Below are 12,751 nucleotides of genomic sequence, written 5' to 3' on the forward strand. Positions count from 1 at the left end.
TTGTAAAGTGAGAGTTATTTCTAGTAATTTGAAGTAAAAAACGCGCCAAGTTTCGCTTGTCGGAGGTAGTAGATACTTTGCCAAACGCCTTGTCCTGGATAATTGATGTCCCCAAATTTCCAGCATGTCCTAGGATCTCTTAATGTTCATTTGTCATTTTGCATGCAGGTTACCACGGGGGTAGCAGGTGCCGCGGCGCCCTTAAACCCGACGTACCAATTTCAACAAGGTGGTTTTGACAGTGGACGGTCGACTAGCGGGAGTGGTTACATGCATGAACAATATGTAAGTGATCTATGAATGGCAATAATCCTACTCCTTCATGATAGTTATTGTAAATGTTAAGAGAGCATGTCTGAGAATACCAAAGTATGTGGATCTCTCCAAAAGTCAGTGGATCTCTCCGATTTCACTCAAATTTGCAGGTATGTTCCCTTTGGGGTGTAGTTCGATTGTGCAAAGCCCTTGACAAAGTTTCTGAAGGGAACCTTGAAGCTTGCATACCCCTCAAAAATGGCCGAAATATCACATTATTTTATGGGTCTGGAAACGAGTCACGTCACAGCGTATGCGAACGAGCTATGAACAAAACTTCATCAAGCCAACATTGCCTCACCTAAAGAGTTCCTGGAGCAGTACCGCTTAGCCACGCCAGGATTCCAGAAGACGAGGGCCATCACCCCCGTGACGCCACAAATGATCGTCTTGAAAATAGCCAATTTACAAGCGCTGACAAAACAGCCAGCTACGTCCTCAATTGGCCAGAACTATACACCTGCAGATAGTACAACACCTCTTCTAGCGCTGAGGACATGTCCCCCATCTTCCTTTTGGGGTTTTCTTGAAATAAACCTTTTTGAATTTTTCCACTCGACAATGCTGAAATACGGCTGAAGTCATACCTGCGCAGAAAGCTCCCCCTCCGCGCCGCCTCCTCAGCAATTTCTACTCCAATACTACTCCCAACGCTGCAGAACAAAGTGTATTGTTGACTACCAGGACTGAAACATGTCCCCCATCTTCGTTCTTAGGTTTTCTTGAAAAGATTTTTTTGAAGTTTTCCACTCCACCATGCTGAAACACGACCAAACTTACACCTGTGCAGGAAAGTTCGCCCATCCGCGACGTCAGCATTTTCTACTCCAACACGAAGTGCGACGGTGTGAGAGGCGATGGATCCTGCGCATCGGAAGGTACAGCTGTTAGCGGCCGAGAGTTAAGCAGGCCTTCAGCTACCACCATTGCTGTCAGTAACTCTTCGTCGGTGAGACTGACTTGCGATAGTGTAGACATCATAGCGCGCTTTGCAGCTTTCACCATACTCTCAAATACACCACCAAAGTGAGGCGCTGCCGGGGGATTGAAATGCCAGTGAATACTATGACTGGCCATGTACTCAGTCACTTGGCTGCAATCCAGAGCTTTGACTGCTTCTCGAAGCTCACGCTCTCCAGCTACAAAGTGTGTCCCATTGTCGGACACAACTTCTGTTGGAACTCCACAGCGTTTGCAAAATCTTGTGAACGCCAACAAGAATGAATCCGTGTCCATGCCGTATGACATCACCAGGTGGCAGGCTCTTGACTGTAGGCACGTGACTACACAGACATAGCGCTTGAGCTGACTCTTCCCACGACCTTGCTTTGTCAGGAATGGGCCGGCATAATCGATTCCCACTCTCGAGAACGCACGGTACGGCGGAGTTGTACGGAACAGAGGTAGCGGAGCCATCTTCTGCGACGCTGCTGCTGCCCATTTCTTACGGCAGGAGACACAATTAGCACGATGCGAACGCGTTACAACTTTGCCACGCACTATGCAGAATCACTGCATCAGGTTAGCCAGCAGATGATTCGGACCAACACTATGACCATGCTTGTGGTCCTCGTCCGCAACAATCAACTGCGTAATCCGGTGTTGCAGTGGCAAGATGACGGCATGCCGCGAGCACTCTGGCAGATGACTAGCCGTCTTGAGGCGTCCGCCGACACATATGACTTGTGGGTCCAATCCTTGTCTACTACAGGTTGCAGTCGCAATAGCAGATCAGTAGCTGCCAGACCCTTCTCGAAAGTCACTTGACGGTGAGACTCAGGGTATGCATCCTTCTGAGCTGTAGCGTACCGGTAATTCTCCAATCGCTCGATCTCGACTGACGATAGCGCGGCTTGTGCGGTAGCAGTGGTGGCGTTGGCATCCCTCTCGTGCCAGAAGTAGGGCGTCTGCGACGAGCTATGAAGCGAAAGCACCAAGCTGTGACGCGTACTAGACGACTCCACAATGAGAAGTTCTCGGGCTGAAGGCGGGAGGGCTGCGCTGAAACGTGCTGGACTGCGAAATTCATAAAGCATATCTGTTAGCTGTAGCGTTCCTCTGTCTGGGTGGAACTGGTGGAGGCCTGCGCTTGTTCCTGCCATCTAGTGACATGGCTGCAACTGGCGTCAGCAAATCATCAGCTCTCTTGGCATTCAGGACTCGTTTAATCAGCGTCAGGGAAAGCGCGTTGACGTGGCACATGTTGTCAGGGTGCTGCTCATAGAACCTTACAACCATGTTTCTGGGCAGCTTCTCCAGTGCACTGATGAATAGCTCTCGTCCAGGACACTCGCCAGCAAGTTCCGGGTTCAATAGCACATTCCGCCGGTTTACCGAAAACTTCCGCACAGACTCGGTGTCCCTGTCAGAGGCAATGCGCGGGTGATTCAGAATCTCCCTCTCTTGCAAGGCAAGATGGCGATTGGAACCACCAAACCAGCGCTCAAGCTCCATCCAGACCGTGCCGTGTATGCACCCGGACTGTCGAACATATCCGCGATAATATCTTCGGCCAAGCTACCCTGCAGAGCCTCCTTCAGTCGTGCCAGTTTATATTCGTCAGAGACGAAGCGGTCCTCGTCCACGAGGCGCTTAAATGTTTGTTTCCAACGTACAAACTACTGGGTACTGCCACTAAATCTGGGCAGCTCTAGGGGCTTCAGATGGTGAAAAGCACTTACTCCATGTGGCCATTGCATACTGGCAAGCCAATCGCTAACATGGGGGTCGACAGCAGATTCCGGTTCAGGAGACCACTCAGAAAGTCTACTGGCAGGAGCACTATAACCAACTGACGTCACACTTAGTCTGCTGCTCAGACTACTTGGCTTTGGTGGTGGTGTTGGACGTGTGCGTGGTGCTGGTATCAATCGTACAGGCCCAATGTGCGGTGGTGTTAGCGGTGGTGACCTGTTCAGCGACTGCTGATTGTTGAACTGATGTCACTTGGCCAGAAACAGACTCAACAAGCGAATCCAAAATCGCCCCAGCAGCAGCCATCACACCAATACTCTCTTTATCAAATTTCGCTTCCCATTCAACCAAATCATTCAACAGTTGCTCACTCTCTTGAGATTCTAACATGCTGCGCATACTCTCCAGAACCGAATTCAGCTCTGACCATACAAATTCCTATTCACGGACATAAGGCTGCAAATATCGGCGAGACGGCGACGAAGAAGCGATCAGTGTTCGCAAGCGGTTACTTATCCATGTGTGGCGTCTACGAACGTTCGTTCTGCGATGAAGTAACGCCTTCTAGTGGTCTTCAGCAGGAGTTTCACCCACGCTTGTATCATAATGACGTGGCGTAAAACTACGAGTTACAAACTCTGGCGGTGGCGGAAACGCCATCGCCATCGCTGACACTACCAGTCGAAACCTGTCGCATCAGGCTCGAAGGACCAAATGTTTTACCGGTTCCCTCGCAAACCCACACTTACATTAGAAACAACCATTTGCGCATCGATCTATTTCCAAGACTGTATTCCAAAACATGATCTCCAAACTCCATTGAAGAATCTAACGAAAAAGAACAAACATTGGAGAGCTGGGGACGCACGTACCCGGCCCCGCACCGGACACACTGCCAAGGAGGATGACACTGTAGCGTCCCCGCGCTTGACTGGCAAAGCAAACAGCAAGCAAAGAAAACCAGCAAGCGAGCGCAATTCAGACAATTTGAACAACACGCGCAAAGCAAAACATGTGACAGAAAATAATGCGTGATGTCATCAGTACACACGCGGACATGCAAAAAGTGAAAACCGAGTGCAGCAAGACACAGCACAAACGAGAGAGCTTGGAAGCTCAGGGCCCTACGCTATGCTTTTTTGCCTTGATGACCTAGACAAAAAAAAGCATAGGGATGTTATAAATTCTTTAAAAAATTCCTTTTTTTTAGACATAACCTGGGATTCGAACCCGCACTATCGCGCGCCCTGCATTCATCCCCCGATGCACTTCGCATACATACTAATTCTTCCAAGTTGTTTCACATTGTGATCTTGCATTTGAAAGCCCTATTTGAGTTATATGCATTGTGGCCAGCCGTCTTTGATGGCACGGTACGGTAGGGGATAGGGACGGGACAGGTACGATCGAGGGTAATACGACACCGTCTCCCGTACCGTACCGTACCATCAAACACAGCTGGCCACATACAGCTTCCCGCAATATTCAAATAGGGCTTTCAAACGCAAGATAATAACGTAACGCAACTTGGAAGAATGGGTATGAATGCGAAGTGTATGGGGGAATGCATGTAGGGCGATAGTGCGGGTTCGAATCCCAGGATATGCCTGAAAAAAAGGAGAATTGAAAAATTTATAACATCCTATGCTTTTTTGCCGTCAGATACGGATAGCGCCAGGCGTGACACAAACAAACAAACACACAAACAAACACCAAATTAAAGCTGTGTGGACCCTGGCTAGCGCCAGACGTTACTGAAGTAACGTCTTCTGCATAGCTACGGGAATAAATAATAATTCAAACAGCGAAGAGCTAGAAAGGCAGATTTCTAAATATTGAAGAACAAGAATGTATTCTAGAGTTCCACGGTGGCAACTGCCGGAGGATGCTGGCACCCACCAGAAGGGTGGTTGCTGCCCCTGTCAAAGAGATAGAACGAAAACTGAAGCAGTGGAGTCGCGTTGCAAATAGTGAAATGCACAAGGTAAGAATATTCGAGCAGTGTCCAATTATGACATACTGAGTAATACATGTAAAACGAAGGCAAACACTAACAAACGGAGAACGTTTCAACATACGACATCGCGTCAACATACATTCTACTTGGAACGGTTCAGTGGTACGAGTCGAGCGATGGCGACCCAGACTGAGACTCGACTCCCACTAGTCGATCCTGTAGATATTGTACATATGCCGGTTGTATGTGTTGAAGTGTTTCTCTTCCAAAGAACACTTTTGTTGAGCATAGTAACTCCTTGAAAAGTCAATTCAAAAAATCAGTAAGTTGTTGTGTCCCGAGAAAGCACAATGTACAAGAGCTTGTGTGGAAATCGATTACTAGTAATCCTACTTTGCAGCTCAAAAGAATTGCTAGATACTTGGCCAAACGTCTTGTCCTGGATAATTGATGTCCCCAAATTTCCAGCATGCCTTAGGATCTCTTCATCTCCATTTGTCATTTTGCATGCAGTTTAACTCTATCCTGTTCTGTGACATGCGCTTTTATTCTTGTATATCACCAGTACCTGATTGGATATACGCCCCATGGGGAGCCTATATACTCTACTGATCCTCCACATTCTTATTCGCACATGCTTCCGCAGCAGTATTTACAGGTAAGTGACCTATGAATGGCAATAGTGGACTGAATTCACTCCTTCATACCCTTTCATGATAGTTTTTGTAAATGTTAAGCTCTGTTGGCAAGCCTAAAGTACTGTTTTCTATGAAATACACTCTCTACAAACTATACTGAGAAGACCATTGATGGCTTTTTTAGTGCACAAAGGGCTGCTACCAGGTCCAATGCAGGGAGATAGTGGAGTGGGTGGGGCACACCATGCTCTGCTTCTGCTTCTCTGACTAATCCTGAAGTTGAGAATGGTGTATTGGATTCACTTGATCGTAACGTTACATTATTATTTCAACTACACTGGCAATTTCCATTCTTTTGGTGTGCCTACTTCCTCCGGAAACGAAAACTTCGTGACTCATAGCCAGCAATCGCATGTCACCACGTACATTGAAAATCAACATAATTTTGCGAATCGACCTTTTTTTCAGGATCACTTTTCAACGAGGACGAAGCAAAGTCGGCCGAACGAAGCCTAGAGAAAGAAAATCACCCTCTCCACTTCACCATCACGATACTGACATAGATACGAGATGAAACAACTAAAAAATCCACAAGAAAACTGTACGGCCATCATCGCGCTGACTTTGGTCTGACTTTGGTCTGAGAAATTCTATCACGATCAAAAATGTACGAGGAGCACTCAAAAATAGGCCACAGACGTACCTTTATCGCTCTCTACTCCTTTTTCAAGGCACAAAAGTCGACTCTCCACTTTCAAACCAGGAACCAGACATACCAGTGGTCCTTTTCAGCTGCTCCACGAGCGCAGGAAATGTTCACCAAGGGGCGCAGAGCAGCATCCATTTCAGAAAAAGAGCTAAAATACGAGTGAGACTGCATGCCTGAGTACATGAGTACATGTATGAGTACATGCAGAAAATAGTCAATTTCAGCGTTTCTGCTCCAAACAGCAACTAGCTTCGACTAGAAACAAAGATTACACCAAAGGATCAAACAACAACCATTTTCTGCAGTTTTTTGCAGATGGCTTCCTTGTGCTTGGCCCAGCACGCCAAAAATCACACCTTGGAGGAGTACAAAAGTTACAACTCTCAGATGTCCTCGATTGCTGGCCATGTATTCACTACTTTTGGCTGCTGTTATTTCAGTCTCTGTCTCTGGTTCTGCAAGCCTGAATCACAGACATGATATTTCGGAATCGTAGGAAAGCCTCATTCATATTTTGGAGAGCCGACAGTCGTCACAGAGCAAGGGTGTCTGACGCTGCAAACAAAGCAAAGCGAACATGTTTATCATTTTTCGTCCATCAGGCGCAATGCGAAGAAAAGCACTGCGCTGACTGCTGGTCGTAGATATTTTTTAGCTAAGAACCTGACAGAGCGGTACAATGGTACCAAGGAGCGAGAAGAGTGGAAAATGAAAAACACTAGCAGCTAGGGTTTTGAAATCTTCGTCATGACCGAAACGTCTGTGTCCATGGGAACAGGTCGAGCAAGATGTCAAAACTCCAAAACGCAGAGAGGTAACAATCGTCACTTCGCGTAGCAGAGCAAGATGAACAAGTTCAAAATAGAAGTCATTCAGCCACTGCTGAGCCCAGACTTCAACGTAGATGATCTCATCTTTTCCAGTAGCCTCGACGATGTGTCCTTGGTCGCAAAGGAGAAAGCGGGATCTGATCGCGGCAGTCGGGAAGTGCTGGTATGACTATGATATCCCTCGGAGGAAAGTTAAAATGTCTGGCGTTGCCTGTGTTTCTTGTTCTGGGGCATCCTCGAGCAAGAGCGGAGGCGGTAATGAGTACCAGCGCTGGCGCACTCCCGTGGTCCCCACCGGGAAGTTGGAGAAGGCATTCGGGTAACATCGAAGACGATCAGGGACACTTAGAAGCTTCTCCATGACATACAACATCGCGTCAACGGACATTCTACTTGGAACGGTTAAGTGGTACGAGTCGAGCGATGGCGACCCAGACTGAGACTCGACTCCCACTAGTCGATCCTGTAGATATTGTACATATGCCGGTTGTATGTGTTGAAGTGTTTCTCTTCCAAAAGAACACATTTGTTGAGCATAGTAACTCCTTGAAAAGTCAATTCAAAAAATCAGTAAGTTGTTGTGTCCCGAGAAAGCACAATGTACAAGAGCTTGTGTGGAAATCGATTACTAGTAATCATACTTTGACGCTCAAAAGAATTGCTAGAAACTTGGCCAAACGTCTTGTCCTGGATAATTGATGTCCCCAAATTTCCAGCATGCCCCAGGATCTCTTCATCTCCATGTGTCATTTTTCAGGCTAACTCTATCCTGTTCTGTGACATGCGCTTATATTCTTGTATATCACCAACAGCTGAAAGGACGTATGGTGGATGGGACGCCTAAATTTTCTAACACTGTTCCGGAGCATGCACCAGTAAGTGACCTATGAGTGGCAATAGTGGACTGCATTCACTCCTTCATACCCTTTAATGATAGTTTTTTGTAAATGTTAAGCTCTGTTGGCAAGCCTAAAGTACTGTTTTCTATGAAATACACTCCCTACAAACTATACTGAGAAGACCATTGCTAGCATTTTTAGTGCACAAAGGGCTGCTACCAGGTCCAATGCAGGGAGCTAGTGGAGTGGGTTGGACACAGCAAGCTCTGCTTCTGCTTCTCTGACTAATCCTGAAGTTGAAATTGGCTTATTGGATTCACTTGATCCTGACGTTACATTGATATTTCAACTACATTGGCAATTTCAATTCTGCCGGTGTGCCTACTTCCTCCGGAAACGAAAACTTCGTGACTATTCACTACTTTTGGCTGCTGTTATTTCAGTCTCTGTCTCTGATTCTGCAAGCCTGAATCACAGACATGATATTTCGGAATCGTAGGAAAGCTTCATTCATATTTTGGAGAGCCGACAGTCGTCACAGAGCAAGGGTGTCTGACGCTGCAAACAAAGCAAAGCGAACATGTTTATCATTTTTCGTCCATCAGGCGCAATGCGAAGAAAAGCACTGCGCTGACTGCTGGTCGTAGATATTTTTAGCTAAGAACTTGACAGAGCAGTACAATGGTACCAAGGAGCGAGAAGAGTGGAAAATGAAAAACACTAGCAGCTAGGGTTTTGAAATCTTCGTCATGACCGAAACGTCTGTGTCCATGGGAACAGGTCGGACAAGATGCCAAAACTCCAAAACGCAGAGAGGTAACAATCGTCACTTCGTGTAGCACAGCAAGATGAACAAGTTCAAAATAGAAGTCATTCAGCCACTGCTGAGCCCAGACTTCAACGTAGATGATCTCATCTTTTCCAGTAGCCTCGACGATATGTCCTTGGTCGCAAAGGAGAAAGCGGGATCTGATCGCGGCAGTCAGGAAGTGCTGGAATGACTATGATATCCCTCGGAGGAAAGTTAAAATGTTTGGCGTTGCCTGTGTTTCTTGTTCTGGGGCATCCTCGAGCAAGAGCGGAGGCGGTAATGAGTACCAGCGCTGGCGCACTCCCGTGGTCCCCGCCGAGAAGTTGGAGAAGGCATTTGGGTAACAGCGAAGACGATCAGGGACGCTTAGAAGCTTCTCCATGACATACAACATCGCGTCAACGGACATTCTACTTGGAACGGTGAAGTGGTACGAGTCGAGCGATGGCGACCCAGACTGAGACTCGACTCCCACTAGTCGATCCTGTAGATATTGTACATATGCCGGTTGTATGTGTTGAAGTGTTTCTCTTCCAAAAGAACACATTTGTTGAGCACAGTAACTCCTTGAAAAGTCAATTCAAAAATCAGTAAGTTGTTGTGTCCGGAGAAAGCACAATGTACAAGAGCTTGTGTGGAAATCGATTACTAATTGGACATGTACTTTTCGCTTACTAGAATCTGCTCGCATCGAGCGGGTGCATTGGTGATAGAGTAGAGTGAATAGTCACTGGGTGAGGAACTTCACCTGCCACGAGGATTTCAGGCCATCCTGCGCTCCCTCTCGCTGCTGCTGGGAGAGTGAATACTGCAATGGCTTCAGCGATGGAAACTTTTATTTTCGATTCAAATAATTATGACACTACACTCGTATCGCTGCTACAACGTTCTCCAGACACCATCACTAGCAGATATCGACGGCAGCCACAGCAAGCTATATTCCTGGTACAAGCAGCATAACTGAGCGAAAACACGATCGAAATAGCAAAACTACTAGTATAGCAGAGCGCCAAACACTCGACGAATACAATCAAAAAAGTCATCCATGAGTACACCATGGTAGATCTACACACCAACGCAAAACGGGAACACGCTGGTGACTGGAACAGGGCCAGTTCTTCACTGACTTGTCACTTCTTCAGTTCCGGTGCGCACGCGGACCGTGCCCCTACTTGTAGTACAGCATGACTCGTCGACTGTACAGTGCTAGTGCATTCAGCACATCGCACAACAATCATTAGATCAATGAATTGATGCATGCACTAAACCCGTGTTGACCTTCGTTCGAATCAAAAACGAAGGTTCGTTTCAAAGGAGAACGAAGGTCCTTCGAACCTTCGACTACTTCGTTTCACCCCTAATTACTAGTAATCCTACTTTGAAGCTCAAAAGAATTGCTAGAAACTTGGCCAAACGTCTTGTCCTGGATAATTGATGTCCCCAAATTTCCAGCATGCCCAAGGATCTCTTCATCTCCATTTGTCATTTTGCATGCAGTTTAACTCTATCCTGTTCTGTGACATGCGCTTTTATTCTTGTATATCACCAGTACCTGATTGGACATACGCACCATGGGGCGTGTGTATATTCTAACTTTCCTCGAAATAATATTTGGGTCATTTCGCAGCATGCACAAGTAAGTGACCTATGAATGGCAATAGTGGACTGCATTCACTCCTTCATACCCTTTCATGATAGTTTTTGTAAATGTTAAGCTCTGTTGGCAAGCCTAAAGTACTGTTTTCTATGAAATACACTCTCTACAAACTATACTGAGAAGACCATTAATGGCCTTTTTAGTGCACAAAGAGCTGCTACCAGGTTCAATGCAGGGAGATAGTGGAGTGGGTGGGACACAGCAAGCTCTGCTTCTGCTTCTCTGACTAATCCTGAAGTTAAAAATGGTGTATTGGATTCACTTGATCGTAACGTTACATTATTATTTCAACTACATTGGCAATTTCAATTCTGTGGTGTGCCTACTTCCTCTGACTATTCACTACTTTTGGTTGCTGTTATTACGCTCTCTCTCTCTCTCTCTCTCTCTCTCTCTCTCTCTCTCTCTCTCTCTCTCTCTCTCTCTCTCTCTCTCTCTCTCTCTCTCTCTCACTCTCTCTCTCTCAATCTCTCTCTCTCTCAATCTCTCTCTCTCTCTCTCTCTCTCTCTCTCTCTCTCTCTCTCTCTCTCTCTCTCTCTCTCTCTCTCTCTCTCTCTCTCTCTCTCTCTCTCTCTCTCTCTCTCTCTCTCTCTCTCTCTCTCTCTCTCTCTCTCTCTCTCTCTCTCTCTCTCTCTCTCTCTCTCTCTCTCTCTCTCTCTCTCTCTCTCTCTCTCTCTCTCTCTCTCTCTCTCTCTCTCTCTCTCTCTCTCTCTGTCTCTCTCTGTCTCTCTCTGTCTCTCTCTGTCTCTCTCTGTCTCTCTCTGTCTCTCTCTGTCTCTCTCTCTCTCTCTCTCTCTCTCTCTCTCTCTCTCTCTCTCTCTCTCTCTCTCTCTCTCTCTCTCATTGAGGTGCGTTGAAATTTATTCTCTTTATCTTATTATTTCTTTTCTATAATTTCCCCATATGAGTTCCTATCAGTTGCTGTGAACACCTTGAGTGGAGAGCGCTTGCTCGAGCGTTGAACCGGGTTCTTAATCCACCATACCCAGTTCGCAAGGCTGGGCGGGGTTGTGAGCAGGCTTTCATTTCATCTTTTCTTATTATCTCTTATTATTTCTGCTTTTCATCTCATTACAAAAATTCTGCGCTTTTTCTCCATCTGCGCATAAAATCTAGACTGACAACCTGCTTGTTAAATCATGCACCTGCTTTCAGGCGTAAAAACCCTGTTGTAGAGGTCTCAGTCCTCATTTGTTAGACTTACCTGTCTTTATAAATGTAACTTACTCCAGTTCCAAAAAATTACGCCTCGGCGTTTTCACAGGCTTTTGAGATTAGCTCTCTCCTGAGTCTTTTAAATTGCTTCAAGTTCAAATAGGAAAAATGCCACCCATGGGCTCCGAAAGGGGGAGGAGGATGAAGCCCTAGACACTACGCACGCACCACACGAACACTCTGTGTCCCTGGACGATTCTGCTGCGCCATATGACGATCCGTTGGGTTTGACCTCAAGCCAGCGGAAGCACTCCAGTACACGGCATGACACAGGTGAACATCATACATGTCCGAAATGTCACACCACCATCAAACAAGAACATAACCCTTGCACGACATATGCGGACTAACAAATGCAAAACATTGGCTGCATCGCAGGCTGGAGCTGTGTCAGCAGTCTCTGCATCACCACCACACGAGACTCCAATGACTTTAGAGGCAAGTACACCAACCATTACACCATCAGACCGGGAAACAACATGTCCACACTGTTTGAGAAAACTCAAATGGAAACAAAACTTGCCACGACATCTACAGACCTGCCCGGTCTACAAATCACTTTCAACCACCTCAGCCAAAGCAGACGGCAGTAGCGGGGATGGTCGGACGACTTCCATGATTGATTCAATGCCACTTCAGCCCATCTGTAGGTCAGACAATGACTCCTGGAGATGAATTGCGAACAATCCGCACGAATCCACTCCTGTCATAATGAGTCTTACTTCATGTCCTGAATCAACGGACATGGACAAGGTAGAAGTCCGGCAGTCCCTACTGCTACCGTCAGCCAAAAACACCAAGGCATGGCACACAATAAACGCTCAGTTGAAGAACCATCTCACTCAACATTTCCCAACCTCATACCTCAAAAACATTAACATCGAAGAGACTCTGGACAAACTAGAGAACTTCATTCACTGGTTTTTCGACCAGAAACCACCACCACCTCCACCAAAACACAAGAATGCAAATAAAAACCGTGCAGTGGAAAAACTCCGGGCTCACAGGCGTGATTTAAAGCGCCAATTTCGTAAGATCAAAAACCCCGGACGAAGTACCTGCAGCGCTCAGAAATGAGTATTTTT

At 46.5% G+C, this 12,751-nt stretch overlaps 2 protein-coding genes across 2 annotated transcripts in view; one reads left to right on the forward strand and one right to left on the reverse strand.

Moving 5' to 3' along the window:
* Positions 1-1,137: 1,137 nt before the first annotated feature.
* LOC135829214 (uncharacterized) lies at positions 1,138-1,731 on the reverse strand. The gene has a single exon (XM_065341620.1). It carries the CDS (start codon positions 1,729-1,731, stop codon positions 1,138-1,140), a length of 594 nt encoding a protein of 197 aa, XP_065197692.1.
* Positions 1,732-4,894: 3,163 nt separating this feature from the next.
* The window catches only part of LOC135829215 (uncharacterized), a 59,830-nt gene continuing 51,973 nt past the window's right edge, over positions 4,895-12,751 (forward strand). The window contains exons 1-3 of the mRNA XM_065341621.1: positions 4,895-4,993; positions 5,532-5,624; positions 7,956-8,018. Of these exons, the coding sequence (XP_065197693.1) occupies positions 4,895-4,993; positions 5,532-5,624; positions 7,956-8,018 (255 nt within the window). The remainder of the gene's footprint in view (positions 4,994-5,531; positions 5,625-7,955; positions 8,019-12,751) is intronic.

Source organism: Sycon ciliatum, chromosome 13 (genome assembly GCF_964019385.1).
Source record: "Sycon ciliatum chromosome 13, ocSycCili1.1, whole genome shotgun sequence".
Taxonomy (NCBI): Eukaryota; Metazoa; Porifera; class Calcarea; order Leucosolenida; family Sycettidae; genus Sycon; species Sycon ciliatum.